This window comes from Leucopleurus acutus (assembly GCF_964270905.1).
Source record: "Leucopleurus acutus genome assembly, chromosome: 14".
NCBI classification, from domain to species: domain Eukaryota; kingdom Metazoa; phylum Chordata; class Mammalia; order Artiodactyla; family Delphinidae; genus Leucopleurus; species Leucopleurus acutus.
The window spans coordinates 19,791,753-19,808,950 of record NC_139156.1 but is presented as its reverse complement, the minus strand read 5'-3'; the positions used below and the strand labels follow the sequence as shown (position 1 = coordinate 19,808,950).

Here is a 17,198-nt window from a genome sequence, read left to right as displayed (position 1 = left end):
GGAAGAGATCAGTGAGAAAGGCATAGCCAAGGAAGAGGAGAGAAGACTTAGCAACAGGTTTGAATGTGGTGATGGCGGGGGTGGCAGATGGATGGTGAGAAGAACGATGAGTTCCAAAATCACTCACTCTTCCAGCCTGGGAGAAACAGTCTATCAGAATCAACAGGAAAGTTAAAATGTTGAGCTAGTTTTCTTCACTTTTTCTATAACATTGATTATCTGTCGTGTGCCATGCATCCTAACAAGAGTCCATAAGGGCTAAGGGATAAGAGGTCCACGATAGTACCACACAGGCCTGGAAAAGAAGTCTAGGAAAGAGGTGGGAAATGGTGTCCAGGAGAATGAAGACTGAGCGAAAGTTGAATTCAGCAATTGGGTCATTGGAGATTTAAGACTCGTTTTTGTTGCTTGGTGAGGGCAGAAACCAGACTGCTGTTTGACTGCATTCTTAAATATTCTTTGTTTGAATAAAAGTCAAAAGAGGTATTAGAAAGGTACAATAGCTTTCTGTTGAGATCTTTTCATCATAAAATTAGCAATAACCTCAGTGTTAATCACGCTTTTACCATTGGGATCCTGTGACCATTTTTCCGCAGTGGTGTGAGCCTGACTCCCCAACATCACTCTCGAACAAGTACTAGGTGAAACAGCAAGGCGATAGCTGATACGTATTTTTACTCTCAGTGTACTTCTCTGAAGCAAGATAAGCTAATGCAACATTATGTGGGCTGATAGGTTTCAGATCATCATTTACAGGCTGGGACACTCTCGGACTCAGGCTGCTTCCTGGCAACTAATTTTCAGGTAAGGAATTATTTGACCTGGTTCTTTCTCCACAATTTTTCCTCTTTTAGGTCTCGGCATGGTCACACCCATCAATGACCTTCCTGGGACAGATACGTCCTCGTACATGAAGGGAGAAAAGCTTACTCGTTGTAAACTTGCCAGCCTATACAGACTTGCAGATTTGTTTGGATGGGCCCACCTGGCAAATACATATATCTCAGTGAGTCCTTCGTCTTTCAGTTCCCTTTTTTAAAATCCCAACTTAAAGGCAACTATACTCTCCTCACCTTTACTCAGAAGTCTGGTATTCTCTGAACCTAGCACGCTGGACCACAACCTCATCCTGATATAAACCTTATGTTTAAGGGAGAGGCTGCAGTTACCCCAACGTTCTTCTCCATTTGTTATCTGTGTCGTTTCCCTAATTCAGACCAGTCACAGAACCCATCCAGCAAGAAATCCTCCTGGCAGAATTTTCTCTCTCTGTTAATTATATCAGAGAGTCAGTGATATTAAAAAATGCTTTAAAAATAATTATATCTGAGAGTCAGTGATATTAAAAAATGCTTTAAAAAGCACTTGGGGCAGGGTAAATAGAGGGGGCCAGGGAAGTTTCCTCTCTCGTCTTTATTTTTTTAATATTTTTTTCCCATTCATCATCATCTTGTTTTCATGTTGCCCCACTTGGACACAAGACAATATTTGGAAGCAAAAAGTATGAAAATATTGTGTGATGAAAATGGCACAGATGTGAGGTGCAGTCTTCCTACAACTTTTCATCCCTTCCTCCAGCTATTCCTTGGTTTCCCCTTCCATTTCCACCTTAATTCGTTCCTAGGAAGAGAATCTATTCTCTTTCCTTTGCCCATTTCCCCTTAATTTCCATATTGTATTGGGTTGAACAATACTGGCATTCGTTTCTCCTGCATGTAGCTGACCCTAAATAACCTTAGAACCCCCAAAATAACACTTTCAGGTAAGTCCAGTAAATGAGAAACTAATGTCAGAATTTTTTAGCAAGTACTTGAGGGCTTGAGGGAAGAAAACTTTTCAAGGAAAGTTTCATGCCGCACAGCTTTAATTTCTGCTTTGTTTTCCCCCCAGATATCTTACAGTTATTCATTGTAAATATATTCCTAGTCATGTTTACACTGCAAAATATGAACACCTCATAGTAAATCTGTATTGTTTTGGTTTTTTTTTCTTTCTCCCAGGTAAGAATAAGTAAGGAGCAAGACCACATAATAATAATTCCCAGAGGCCTGTCTTTTTCTGAAGCCACAGCCTCCAATTTGGTACAATTTTCATTCCTATGTTACTTTTTCTGTGCTTCCTTGTACTTTTCTGACAGATTTTAGCTTTTAATACAGGACAGAACAAGAAAAGGTATGGATGGAAGAACATTTACTAGTGAACAGGGAAGAATTTGGAAAGCTAATGTTGATTTTTAAGAAAAGCTTTAGCGTTCAAGAAAAACAGGGTAGTTGAAGAGCCTAATAAATGAATTGGTCTAATCAGTTACCCTATTTATGTTTTGAAGAGAATCTTGATTTTTTTCACCCTGTACTCTCTGTAATTTGTTTTTTTAAAAACAATCCACACACAAAGTCTGTATATTTTATAGCTAGATTTAAACAAAGTTCAGTTGGTGTGAGTATAGGGTCTGACATTCTAGCATTTTATTTTTCCATGATTGTACCCCGAGCCACTGTCATTGGCCTCTAGAAGAGTAGGAACTACGTTGGTTCTGGTGCTATAGTGTTAATTAGCAAATGAACATTTTCCAGCCAGTTCAGTAAATGCCAGACTTATCCAGACCTTCAGTGAAGAGCTTAAGTTATTCAGTTTCTTGGAAACTGTGCTTCTTGCTAAATGCTAAGTTTTGTTGCAGACTACCTGTTTTTGTAAATAAAATTTTATGGGAACAAAGTCACACCCATTCTTTTACAGTAGTTTGTGGCTGCTTTTATACTACAGTGGCAGAGTTGAGTAGTTGCAACAGAGGCCCACAAAATCTAAAATATTTGCTATCTGGCTTTTGACAAAAAGTTTGCCACCCCCTGGTTTAGCTCATGAAACACAGGAAACTTTGATGCATGTGTGCCAGTTAACTGTGTCTTTCTGATTTTTCCAGGTGAAAGTCAATATAATAGGAGAAGTGGTTGATCAGGGAAGTACTAATTTGAAAATTGACCACACAGGCTTCAGTCCCCATGCCGCAATCTATTCAACACGTCCTGATGTTAAGTGTGTGATACACATCCATACCCTTGCAACGGCAGCTGTAAGTCACTGAAGGGCCAAAATCAACAATGACCCTGGGAAGTGTATTTTTTCATGGCTTTCCTTACATGATACTTTATAATCTTCATTCTTTCAGACCCCACCATTTGAAGTTATTTTCAAAGTATTAATCCTCTGCATATCCAGAAAGTAGAAGCCCCTTTGGAGTCAATGCTCCTGTTCTAGGAAACAACTGGAGAGATAGCATTTGCATTTTTGAACTCATCAGTTTAATAATGGGGTCATTGAGTTCTTTAGAGCAAGCCTTCTTTCCTAATATCTGGCACAGCATGTAAATTGAATAGTATCCCCAAAAGGTCTTCTTTTTTCTCTTGAGGAAGTGAAGAACTAAAGTGGGAGGTGGGCTGGAATGGTGAACACAGTGAATAGGCCAGCGCTCCCTGAGCTGACTGAAGAATCCAGTTCCTATGAAGGTGTAGTTAGCAACTAAGTGTGTTATCTTGGCATGAACCCAACCAAATAGGTATCCTCCATGAAGTGTGGGATCCTTCCAATTTCTCAAGAGTCCCTGATCCTGGGAGATGTCGCCTATTATGACTACCAAGGGTCACTTGATGAACAGGAGGAGAGAATTCAACTGCAGAAAGTTCTGGGGCCAAGTTGTAAGGTATGTAGTAGAGTTTCTATCTAAGGAGCTATTTTTGTTGCTGTTACTGTTGATGAAAGCAGTGTGAGCTATGCCAGTTATTTAAAGTGATTGCTTTGGGATTCTATTTTAGGTGCTGGTACTCAGAAATCATGGTGTGGTAGCACTTGGAGAAACAATTGAGGAGGCTTTTCATTACATTTTTAATGTGCAGATAGCCTGTGAGATTCAGGTAAGAAAAATTGTCTACCCCCCTCTTTTTTTTTTCTTTTTTTTTTTGCTTATGTTGGGTATTGTGTTTACTTATTTCCAGAATTTTATCAGTTGGTGGCTTCTTGTTTTGTTTTGTTTTGTCTTTTAAGAGAAGTTCTGCTTCATTTGAGTAAAAAAGGGTCAACTATGGGAACATATGTATATGTATAACTGATTCACTTTGTTATAAAGCAGAAACTAACACACCATTGTAAAGCAATTATACCCCAATAAAGATGTTAAAAAAAAAAAAGGGTCAACTGAGGTACCTCTTGAATTGAAAACAGGAGGAAAGAAAATTAAAATTCATATACAGACACACACACCAAATCTAAGTGCTTCATAAGCATCATTTTCCTCATAATCCTGCTTTTTAAGATGGTATAATTGCACATTTCTCCATTTTCACCCTCTAGTGATGTGGTGCTAATTGAGAAAGGTGACTACCAGTTATCAAAATAGACCAGCTGTGTTGTGGACTCTTTTATAAAAAGTGTAAGAGCAGTGCCAGAAGTTTTATGAACTCATGCAGTTTCCAGTGATGCCACAGCCTCAGCCTCATTATTATAATGGATTACTTATTAACCACTTTTTCCCCAGAGAAGCTGAATGCATTTAATGGCCCTAATTTCCCCCTTTAAGTAAAATCAAGCAGATTCTCTTGAAGCAAATGGTAATAATCTGAACTTATTGGAAAGGCCGCAAAAAAGGGGGAAAAAACTTTTCTACCAACTTGTCTTAACAACCACCTTTTTTTTTTTTTTTTTGCTTTAATGGTCGCTCTTTTTCTCAAATGAGGCTATGAAAAGCTTAATTATATTGAGATAATGAGCTGACTTCTGCCTAAATATTCTTAAATTCACAGTATAGTGTTTATATTCCTTTAAAATTATAACTGTCAACAAAAGTATTAACTGGATTGCCATGGGAAAACTGCAAGGAAAGAACTTTAAAATTTGGCAAGAGAATTCAGTTTCTTGAAATATATTAAAAGATATGGCTCTAAATGTGTTTTCCATCAGGGAGGGTCAGAGTCCTGGAAGGTATAGATAGATGAAAAAGATACTTCAGCTGCCTGCTTTCACAAGTGTATTTCTTTGTTGGCAGCCCGGAGGAAAGTGTTACAGATATTTGCTGAATCAACCTTATGCCTCTTTAAAAGTGAAATTACTCATTCTAGTCTTTACAGTCCTGTGCCTCTATATTTTGCCATTGATTACAGGTGCGGGCATTAGCAGGGGCAGGTGGAGTAGACAATCTGCTTGTACTGGATCTTCAGAAGTATAAAGCTTCCACTCACGCTGTGGCAGCATCTGGAGGAGGAGGAGTGAATATGGGTGCCCATCAAAAATGGAAGGTTGGCGAGATTGAGTTTGAAGGGCTGATGAGGACTCTGGACAATTTGGTAGGTGAAAAATTGAACATAGCCTTGATTTCATGTTTCCAGATTCAAGAGCAGATGTTTCCATCTCCCTTTGGTTTTGGAACATGCTCCTTACTCCAGAGTGTGACCCTAGGAAGGAATTCAGTGTATTTTAAGAATCAGTGAAACATGCAACTGTCATCTTATCTCAGTTATTAGCCTCTTGCACTAAGAGTCAGAAGGCAGATTGCCTTCAGACCCAGGAAAAAATACTTAAATGAGCACTGAGATTTGGCCTCCAGAAAACCAGTTTATATCTAGGAACATGTTTCTGGTGAGCAGTTTTGAAATTACCTTTGTCAGGAACAGTTGTGTGAGTGGAAATTGCTTTGTCAGCTGAAATCAGTTTTAACCAGATCTTGAAATTTGCTTAATTTTCAACTCTAGTGTTATGTGGAGGTTATATGGAGTTTGGAAGGATCTTCCCTTTATTTGTTTTTCGGTGAAAGGGTCTTATTGAATCATTTGTTTAAAGAATTAGACTCTAAATGCTGTGCTTGGTACAAGTTTGATAGCTTCAAATGTGGTTTTTCCCTCCCCTAGGGATATAGAACAGGCTATGCTTACAGGCATCCTCTCATTCGAGAAAAGCCTAGGCACAAGAGTGATGTGGAGATCCCAGCAACTGTGACTGCCTTTTCCTTTGAAGATGATACAGTGCCACTCTCTCCTCTCAAATACATGGCACAGAGGCAGCAGCGTGAAAAAACAAGATGGCTGAACTCACCAAATACCTACATGAAAGTGAATGTGCCTGAGGAGTCTCGGAATGGGGAGACCAGTCCCAGGACCAAAATCACAGTATGCCCCTACTTTACGTGGTTTGCCTTTACTAAATATTTTGCCTAGTTTACTGATGAATTGAATGGTCTATGTTGAAATATTGGGGAAGTAGAATGTAACATTAACAATAACATCACTATAACTTACCAGGTACCCTTTGTGCAAGGCACTTTGTTCTAAGTGCCGTACATGAATTATCTCATTTACTTCTCCTAATATGGAAAGGATGCTGTTTTCCTCCTCCATTTTATAGATGAGAAAACGGAGGCACAGAGGGATTAATTAATCATCTGTGAATGGTAGAATCAGGGTTTGAATGCAGGCAGTCTGACTCTGGAGCCCAGTGTTACCCATTGCATGATACTGCTTTGTAGTTTATATTGTACTTGTGAATCAGAACTATAAAGGTTATCAACACCTAACGGTGCCAGATTTTGTGAATTACTGCACATAGGCAAGATCTTGTAGATAAAGAAACAGGTTATCTTAAATTTTTCAGCATTTTGTCTCAGATTTGGTTTAATTTTGGAGTGTTTATCCCTAAATAGTCTGTAGATACTCAAAATTGGTTCATCCTATCGTATAAATCAGTAGTATTCAATATGGAAATACCTAGGCATCAAAGTTTTTTTTTTCCCCTCATCTATATTGATTTCTTATCTCCTAGTAAAAGAACATAAGTTTCCCAGAACTAATCTTATTGACAGAAACTAATGGCCAGTCATCATTAATCTTGATGAATATTAGCTTTCTTTAAGGGATGTAACGGGTAAATGAGAAGAATTATTTAAGGCTCTTCCACCCCTGTGGTGCCACTATACTGTAGATTACTACAAGCTTATCCCCTTTGTAAAATGCTGGTCAGGGGCCTGGCCCATTCTGTCAGCCAAAAATAAAAATGAAATCTGGAAAACTAAATCTTAAGAGATTTCTTGAGTCCTTTTTGATGACTTCTTAGCCATCATCACTTAAAACTTGAATGCAGGTGGCAACTCTGAATGTGAGTTAATGTGAGATCAAGCTCTATATGCTTGAAATATTTTCACCAACATATTTAAAATGCCAAAAGGAAAAAATTTAAATAGGCATAATTTAGTATTCATGTGAACAGTAATGACATTTGTTTGTTTTTTAAGTGAATGCTGATTCTAACTAGTATGGGAGATACACTAATTGACCACTAAAAACTACTCAGTGAAATTCTTTAAAATATTAGCAGTGTATGCACCCACCCACTGGAGTCAATAAACAGTTGTCAAGAACCTACCATATTTCCTTAACACAAAGCTTCATTCTAGAAAATTTTTGATTCTTTAGTGGATGAAAGCAGAGGACTCTTCAAAAGTTAGTAGTGGAACACCTATCAAAATTGAAGATCCAAATCAGTTTGTTCCTTTAAACACAAACCCGAATGAGGTACTAGAAAAGAGAAATAAGGTAAGACATGGTCGATCTTCTATGACTAGAGGAGGCCTTTTTATGCTGTTTTATGTTTAAATCACTGGTGACTGAATCTGATTAATGCTAAGCTTAGAGGTTTAAATACAGAAGAATTTGAAATTGAATTCTGTATAATTTTAGCTTGTATTGAGTACCTCCAGCTCTGTTCTAGTTTCTGGTGAGCGGGCTATACGGGGAAGAAGTATTAGACATATTTCTGCTGTATTAGTGAAAAATGTAGTCCTCTGATAATGTAAGACGATAGGAAATCACACATCAAGAAGAGTGGAGATTAATGTGAGTTGTTATGATGGTAAAAGAGGGCTTTGTGGAGGTGGGAACTAAAGAGGCTCTTACCCTGGGGTGGTCAAATAGTAAGCCAAAGGTCACCTGCAGAGTTGCCCCCAAGAACTTGTTACTGTGTTTCAATTCAGATTCGAGAACAAAATCGATATGACTTGAAAACAGCAGGACCACAATCTCAGTTGCTTGCTGGAATTGTTGTGGATAAGCCTCCTTCTGTAAGTCCATAAAGCAATATGATCTTTGTTTTCACATTAATTTATTTGCTTTTTAAATATGAATATCTGTCTTTACTAAAGTTAATACAAACACAAGTTAAAAAGTCAAAGAATCCACAAGACTTAAAATGTCACCTTCAATTCCCAATTTCTAGGGGCATGGACTTTATTCTAGCATATACCTTTGTTTCTAAAGAGCATCTTTGTTCTGCTTTTTCTTGGTTTATCAGTTTTAGATGTCAACTGTATTTCATCAAATCTATTTCATCAACTATTTCATCAACTATGAGAAGTACCATTATTTTATGTATCACTAAAAGAGAAAAAAACCTAATTATAAGATGAATGCCAATTTCAGGATCAGAAAATGTGGGAGAAAAGTGCATCTTAGAATTAATGAAAGACAGTAGTGACTTTTTTTATGGACTGTGAGGATCTAGCCTGTTTACACAAGGCTCTTCCCTTTTTCATTCTCCCAGTAAGGTTGTACCACAATGTTTTGTCTAGTCAGCTTTCAGTGTTTATATTTTTAAACGCTTACTGATGAGCCAGGTAGCATCCCATGATGACATTTCCTTTCTTATACAACTTTTCTCCCCTTGGAGAAAAAGTTGCCTCCTTTTTTTCATTGGCTTAGTACTTAGGATACATTGGGCTTAGTTCTTCCCGAACTTTTCTTAATATTATTTTCCATAGGGTCAGAGGTAACAGGTAATCTCTCAGTTCTAGCCCTTTGTCATTGTCCTTCTGGTCCAGATCTGGACTAGGTGCTCTTCAGGCCAGATGTACAGGCCCATCCTGAGGATTCCTGTGCTTCTCACCATGTAGTCCTGTTTCCTGCAGCGTATGTCTCCTACTTAAGAAAGGAGACTCCTTTCTTACTCCTTTATCATTGAGTGCATCCTCTATTAGCTTTCTGGGAAAGGATACATAGGAGGTAACAGTCTGAAAACCTGTATTCTACCTTCAAATGTGCATGTAATAGATACAGAATTCTAGTTTACAGATAAAATGAAAAGCATCACCATATCATCCCCTAACTCCATATCATGGTTGAGAAGTAGGAGAGCATTGTGATTCGTGTACCTTTGTGTAGGCTTTTTTTTTAAGACCTTTTCTACATTCCTGCTATTCTGAAATTTTATGATGGAGTGCTTTGTAGTAATTTCTATTTAGTCTCCACTTTTAGCATGTAGTAACCCTTTTCAATCTGCAAAGTCATGTCCTGGGAATTTTTTAAAGTATTTCTCCAGTAAGTAGTCCTTTTCCCTTCAATTTCTTTTTCTGTCAGGATATATATACTGTTAGTTGGATCTCTTTGACTAAGCCTCTGATTTTTTTCTTTCCTATTTTATATCTCTTTGTCTTTTAATCCTACTTTCTGGGAGATTTGCTTGACTTTATTTTCTAAGCCTTCTATTTAATTTTCTATTCTGATTTTTTTTTTTTACTTTTTAAGACTTCTTATTCCCTGAATGTTCCTTTTTTTTTTTCTTTTTAAATAACATCCTGGTCTTTCTGGATACAGTATTTTCTCTTATTGCTGTAAGGGAATCAATTTTAAATTTTCTTTGGCTGCCTTTATTGTCTGTTTCTTCTGAGTTCCCTTTTTCTTTCTAATTCTGGTTTCCTCCATGTTGGAAACTTTCCTCAAGTGTCTGGAAATCCGTGGTAGTCTGTCTGTATTTAAGAATGAGACACTGAAAGCCAGTCAGAAGCCTCAGATGTGTGCAGAGCTTGGGAACTGGCGAGCTCCACTGTAGGGTGACTGGATGTGGACCAGGTTGATTCTTTCAGGAATGCCCAGATGTTAGTATCTGTAGTTGTTTTATCTGGGGTCATTTAATTTATCCAGAGAATTCTCTAGTCTCTTGCCAGTCTCCCACCATCATCCTGGGAACCCTCAGCTATGTTTTGTGTCCCCTAATCAGTTGTTCTGAAGAATAAGCCTCTGATCTTCTGCAGAGATGAGAGAGAAGTAAATGCTCAGCTGTGTGGAACAGAAAAGAGGACCTGAGAATCTATCTGTTCCTTATTTACACTTCTAACTTGTCCCCGCTTTTCAGCTTTTCTTCACAGCACCTTCTGTGATACCTGAGCCTTACCAGGCCTCCACAGGGCAAATGAGCAGGTTTCTCCTTTGCAAGGCTAAGGCTTCAACTTTGTCAGCTCTTCCACCCATTCTTCCACCTGCTTTCCATCTTCCAACAATGTGTTATGACTTCTCATCCTCTGTTGTCTCATCTTCCGTTCTTTTGTCCTTAAAAGTTTATACTTTTTTGTTGTTGTTCTTTTACTATCATTTTAGTGGGGTTTGGGGAGGAATTTTTTTAAATGCATGGGTTCAATCTGCCAGGTTTAGCTGTAAGTCTCATTAATTTCTTTTCTAGAGCAAATAGGTACAAGTTTATTTTCGTAGCAAATTTAAAGTTCTTTTGGTACAGTTTCATTTTTCTAAGACTTTTTTCAAAGGCTTTTTGAAATTCTTGTTTTTTAAGATATTTCTTTGTTATATGAAGCTTTCTAGAACTTGGCTTAGTTTTTTTTTTCAGAGTTATTAAAATTGACCTATGCAGGCTTATTGAGGAAACATCACTGGCAATTTTAGCCTATTGGATCAGTAGTCTAAAAGCATTAATCTGATATGAATATTTTAAACAAAGCATGTTACTTTATCATTTCTTATGATTGTTGTGAGGTGGGGTGTCACAAACATCATATATACATTTAAGTGTGTGTGTGAAATTGTGTATATATGTAAATATATATAAATAAATATATAGATATAAGTAAAGCTCTTGGTAACAAGTCAGTGCTTTTCTTTGCAAGACCATGCAGTTTGAAGATGACGATCAGGCCCCACCAGCTCCTCCCAACCCCTTCAGTCATCTCACAGAAGGAGAACTTGAAGAGTATAAGAAGGCCATTGAACGTAAACAGCAAGGACTGGAAGGTCAGTTCGTTTTGAGATTAAGCCCAGGATAACCACACTGCTAACAGAGCCTCTTGAGTTGGATGATCGAGGGCAGTCAGGGTTTTTTTTTTTTTAATGTTCCTTTTACAATCAGTTGTTGCATATCCTCTCTCCCGGTCCTTACTTGAGTAATAAGTTAAGACTGAAATGCAAATAGCTACCACACACCATCTGTGTTAACATGTAGAGAAGACTGTTTTCCTCAGAAAGCAATCGGATTGCTAGCAAAAAGTCTTCTATAGTAAAGTGAAATCCCCGGATGAGTAAAGAATCACTAGCTAGAGTAAATGTAGATACATTAATAGATTTAAACATTCAGAATATGTGGCTTTTTTAAAAAAAAAAAAAACTTTCTACTTTGACATAATTATAGATTAACAAGTATGTGGCTTTAATGTTTTATAGAATCTCTATTGTTACTGGATGTCTCAAGATGTCAATATTTAATGTCAAAATCAAAATATAAAACAAACTGCTAGAATTTTTATGTGACTTTCCTTAAGTACATGGGCACTCTCGTGAGGTCGCTTTTATCTGACTTCAGAACCCTAAGCAAGGGTTGTATCTAAGAATTGTTCATGAAAATGCCAATTGAATATTAGCTCCCTTTTTCTCAAGAATAAGAGATTCTTTATAGCAAGGGTTCTCAATCTTGGGTCTTTGGATAAGCTTTAGACAGTCCATGAGCCATCTGAAAAATATATGCTTAATTTTGTGCAATACAGATTTGAGGAAGGCAAGGGTGCAAGGTGGAGGGCAAGAAGTCTGTAACCCCCAAAAGAGGGTAAGAGCCTCTGCTTTAGAGCGTCTTCAACATACAGTTGAAATTTTTATGCAAAACAGAACCAATAGTTAAAGAATCTTTGTCCCAGTTAGATATCATGTAGAAAGAACTAATGACATCTGGATCATCCAGGGAACAGTTTTTATAAGTGTGTTAGTGTCTTTGTCACAAAAGGAAGTCAACCTGACTCATTAATGTAATTACACTAAATGTTAGGTGATACTATTCAACTTGTTTATTCTAACATAAGGTTGGAAACTTTCTCTGATTTTGTATTTTGTAAAATGTCCCTCTTTAATCTCTTATTTTTTGAAAGCCTAAAGATGCCAGGTAACAAATATTGCACAATAGAACCATCACCTTTTATATATAACTTTATAGTTTCTTCCACATGCATTATGACCTGAATTAGCTCACTAATATTGCTGACAGGAATCACTAATTGGATATTGATCAAAAATTCAGTGAGGCATTCTGCCTCATTAATGTAGCATCATTGGTGAAGCTTTCATATTTCTTTTCATTTGGCTGCTCAATGTATTTTGATTTTCTAACACTCTAGCAAAAGTTAAATGCATACATATTATTTGCCTGGGCTTCCAGTAGCCATGCTTCCTTAAAGCATGTGTATAAAATTACCAGTAGCAGCCAGAAATGTTTACACATTAACCTCCTCTTACTGCATAGTTATCGATATGTGGGATAACTGTTCGCATGCTCAGCTCATTGCTGAAGAGTTTATCATCCCTGGGTATGCAGGTATTTGATGTATGCACTAACCTCCCTGAAATCTTATGCTTCTTTGTTTTGCATGGCTTTTAACTAAACTCTTATCCAACAGATGCTGAGCAGGAATTACTCTCAGATGACGCTTCATCTGTTTCACAAATTCAGTCTCAAACTCAGTCACCGCAAAATATCCCTGAAAAATTAGAAGGTATTCAATGTAATTTCCCATAGCCTTCACCGACTTAATCTTTAGAGTCTGTCCCTCTGTCATTTGTCTTCATATAAAGAAATTGAACACCTGATACAGTAAGTTTACCATGGATTTTACTTAAAGCTCCCAATAATTTTATATTTTTTATTAAATGGGGTGCTACTTTTGTTCAGCATTTCTATTGACTTACCTTAAGCTGGATATTGGCAACCTATAGTTCTTAAGAATTTGTGAAATTAAATTTGGTTTGTCATATGTCTTCCAAACAGAAGCATGAAATCTTTTTCAATTTTGATTTTCCAGTGACCCCAAAATTAAAGAAAAATATATGTATGTTGTCTTCCTCATTTATACTGACTTGCTTTACAATGAAACAATCAAGTCATCAAACTGGACTTATCCAGCCTTCATTCTTTGGTCTAACAACTTTGTCCTCTTTATACCACTTAAGAGCATTAGCTTTATGTTAATAGGCCCATAGTCTATTAAAATAATGATCTATCTTTATTGGAATTAAAGTACATTGCTTAAACATTTCAGTTTTGTAAAATAAAGCAAGAATGTTGACTATATAAAATTTAAAAATCCTCCCCTTTTGTAGAAAACCATGAGCTGTTTTCCAAGAGCTTCATCTCCATGGACATGCCTGTCCTGATAGTGAATGGCAAGGATGACGTGCATGGTGTTGAAGACGAGCTTGCTGAGCGAGTGAGCAGGTTAACTACAAGCACCACCATAGAAAACATCGAGATTACCATTAAGTCTCCAGAAAAAATTGAAGAAGTCCTGTCACCTGAAGGCTCACCTTCAAAATCACCATCCAAGAAAAAGAAGAAATTCCGCACTCCTTCTTTTCTGAAAAAGAACAAAAAAAAGGAGAAAGTTGAAGCCTAAATAAAGTCTTTTTGTAATTATTATTATTACAATGTGACGTTGCACATTTAAAAACCACATTTAAGTTGATCATTAATATGCAGTGGTAGATCAGATTGGGGGTACGTAGCAAACTGGACTTTAAGAACTGGAAAGAGGTTTTACTAAAAGAAAAACATATTATGAAAAACACTTTCAAATTCATCTCTCATTTTGTATGTCCAAAAAAGGTTTTGAATTTTTAAACAATTGCTAGTTTTGATTAGCTCTGCCCTCATAAAGTATTATTATAATCACCACAAACAGATATCTGTCTGAATTACTTCAGGCCTTCTACATAATATCTGTTGGAAACAAATTACCAGTGAACAAGCGAGAGAATTTTTGTTTCTCAAAAACCTGCTTCACTTGGTAAGCAGATTATAGTTTTTTATCATTATTATTGACTGTCCCTTTTGGGTTCCCATTGTTAAAATGGGCATTAACAGAATGCTTTAAAAGCTTCTAAGATAAGAATCTATAGCATTAGTATACACTGGCACATAATTGTTTTTTTAAATTTAAGAAAAGATTCATTTGGAATTTTATTCATAGTATAAAATTTCCTCACCTGAAGTAACTTTGTTTGCAAAAAAACCACATCATTTTAGTAAACTATAATTTTTGAAAAATTCCTTTTTTATTAGTTTAGAAAGCCCCTTATTTTTCAGCAAAGGGGATTTTATACACATAACATGGGTTATTTAGTTTAACTCTGGCAAAAACGATTTTTGTATGTTGAGATGTTTGTATACCATTCAGTATAAAAGTGTCTGAGCATATTAGCCAATCATTTAACAGTAGAGCACATTTGAGGCTGCTTGGTACTAAGTATACTTAAATATAATTAAAGAATCCAGGGACTTGGTATCAAAAGGGGATTAGAGCATTTAAAGGCATAACAGGATTCATATTTGAACCTTATAGTGTATTTTTCTCTTAGTATCACTAATGAATGAAGAAGCCCTCATAAGGTAACCAAACGGAAAGGAAAAGAATGAGAGAGAAAGTGAAAAATGAAGGGAACAAGAGAGGTGTCATGAGAGGAAGAATTCTAGTTCGATAATGATTCATAGTCATGATAGGATTTGAAGTGTCATTTATTTGACGCCTGTCCCAAATTTCTAAAATTCTGCTTCTCTGCCAAAATCGTTCTATTTCTTAGTTGATATTTGAGTTTTAAAAAGGGTCAGATCCTCCTTTTAACTTGCGTATCTTCAGAAGGCAGCACAGGAAGAAATCAGTGGGTCTAATCCCACCTCTACCGTGAGAAAACTACCACTTCTTAATTTTTACCAATTTTTCTTATCTTTTCAGTTAACTTTCTTTCTAATGTAAATACAGATTTAAACCTAGGCTTAATATAGTTTTATCTCCCTTTCACCCAAGTCATGTCACAAATCAATGTAAAATCAATGATCCAAAATAGTCAGTGGGTAAAAATAATCCAAAGTATTTCTGAAGGGTGAGTTGGCGTGTAAAAAACTTACACTGATGATAGTGTGCTCTGGGGCTGGTTCTGTTTGGCTGTGAGTGTATGATGATGCAAAGTTGAAACGGAGCCTGGAAAGTTCATTCTAGATCTCACTAACTACTGGAATCAGTGTTTTAATCTTAGTGGAAACTTTCAGTTGCTTAATTCTGTATTTGAGGATTCTTTTATGTTCTACATCATTTATGTTGTATTACAACGTATGTAGAAACAGTAACCTGTGAACTATGCTTTTCCATAACTTTTTAAAAATATATATAAAATGAATGCAATGTGCATAAATATTTTTTAAATGCAACAGTGAACTATTTGCACCTTTTGCTAATGCCTCTATTTACTTGCTTTGGCATAAAGAATGAGCCAGTGAACCTCTGTGTCATGTGGAAAATGTATAAATGTTATCTGATATTGCTCTTAGATGTAATGCTAATTAATGTAAAATCACAAATAAACAGTATTTTAAATAGATGGACTTGGTATCAAGAGCTTTCAGTTCAAGGGTGGTTACTTATCCTGAATTACTTTGTGGACTGTTGAGTTTTGTACTGCAGTGAGGTTTTGAGTAAGACTGACACTTCTGAATAAGGAATGTCCTAATACATTTATTTTCAAATTAGTTGAAAATCAACTATATAAAACCCTTCTTGTTTCAGCTCATTTTGGAGGAAATATTCCCCAAGTTACCTGCTTTTGTTTCTTGATAGGATATGGCAACCTTAACTATTTCTCTGACATCTAGAGATCTTTGAAGGACTTAGGATTCTGATTCTCAGTCTCAGAATCTATGGATGTAGAATAGAAAATGTTGCAGAATATGTGTTGAGTTTATAGATTACTTCTCTTTGATTTTTATTTATGCAACAATGTAACAATAAAGGAGATAGTAGAGAGAATAGAAAGGTTACAGTTCCACCACATTAACATTCAACAAAATATTTCACCCCCTTCTAGCTCTTGCGCAGCTATGTATGTATTTCCTGTGTATTGGTTACCATGGGGTGAGTGTAATTTTATTCAAGATTTTTTTTCTACTTAAACATAGCATAATCTATCCTAGAAGATTTTCAAACCAAATCCCTCACATGAGTGATTTCTTGTGATTTTATTCTACAACTTTGTCCTAAAAATAGAGTACAAGAGGGGAAATCATGTTAATTGAGGGTTCTGGTTAATCGAAGTTTTTACTATAATTACCCGTTATAAAAATGAAGGGTTTGGGCAGAGGATAGATTCATAGTCTTGGACATATTTAAGTATTACCTTGGCTTGTAAATAATCCTTTGGTGAAAAACTGCTGTTTTAGAAAGATGCTCATTTCAAAATTCCCTTTCATAAAGCAACAAAGGCAATTATCTTCAGTTCTCACTTGAGAGTCCATATAGCATGAAAGGTAATGTTGCCTGTGTCTTTTCCTCTATTGATTAGTATTTTCATTCAGCAGGGAATAAAGAGAACCAAATGGATCAAATTGTGACAGAATTGGTTTTTCTTAACATCAGCATTTTTTCTTTTTTGACACAGGCAGAAAACACATAAAGGCAAGTGGGTTATTTTTTAAACTCCAGGATGAAGTATATACATCAAAGTTGCAATCTTGACCAAACTAGGATTTTAAAAAGAACAATCTTCTTTGTGGCCACTAGAGGGTGTAATAGACCTAACAATCCTGTATGTTTCTAGTCCTTGAACTTAACTTCCCTTTTCTTAATTGCTAGGCACCACCATGTTTGTTGTGAAATACCCAGAACTTAGAAGACTTTGTTGCTTATCATTCTCCTCTAGAGACTGTTCTCAACCTAGTTGTCTCAGCAGGTCCCATTTCACCAATACCAATACCACCAGCAGGGACTCAGTGCCTCTGGAGAACACATTGAAAATTGTTGAGGTGTGGTCTCAGAAAGAAACCACGGTAGAATATAACTCCTCGGAGGAGTTTTCGTGCCTGTGAGTGGTAATATAATGCCTGCTTCAATAACTGACATTTTGGGGGGAGATAACTGA

General features: G+C 36.5%; 1 protein-coding gene across 2 annotated transcripts in view; it reads left to right on the top strand.

Moving 5' to 3' along the window:
• Positions 1-15,644, top strand: part of ADD3 (adducin 3) — a 122,823-nt gene extending 107,179 nt beyond the window's left edge. The window contains exons 4-15 of one of the 2 annotated variants that reach the window (XM_082854298.1): positions 855-1,006; positions 2,001-2,081; positions 2,921-3,070; positions 3,554-3,697; positions 3,810-3,908; positions 5,151-5,333; positions 5,895-6,152; positions 7,452-7,571; positions 8,009-8,095; positions 10,925-11,048; positions 12,695-12,790; positions 13,395-15,644. In XM_082854298.1, coding sequence (XP_082710424.1) covers positions 855-1,006; positions 2,001-2,081; positions 2,921-3,070; positions 3,554-3,697; positions 3,810-3,908; positions 5,151-5,333; positions 5,895-6,152; positions 7,452-7,571; positions 8,009-8,095; positions 10,925-11,048; positions 12,695-12,790; positions 13,395-13,687 — 1,787 coding nt within the window. In that variant the 3' untranslated portion in view covers positions 13,688-15,644. The remainder of the gene's footprint in view (positions 1-854; positions 1,007-2,000; positions 2,082-2,920; positions 3,071-3,553; positions 3,698-3,809; positions 3,909-5,150; positions 5,334-5,894; positions 6,153-7,451; positions 7,572-8,008; positions 8,096-10,924; positions 11,049-12,694; positions 12,791-13,394) is intronic. The other variant, XM_082854299.1, reaches the window with a different exon arrangement.
• Positions 15,645-17,198: the final 1,554 nt, after the last annotated feature.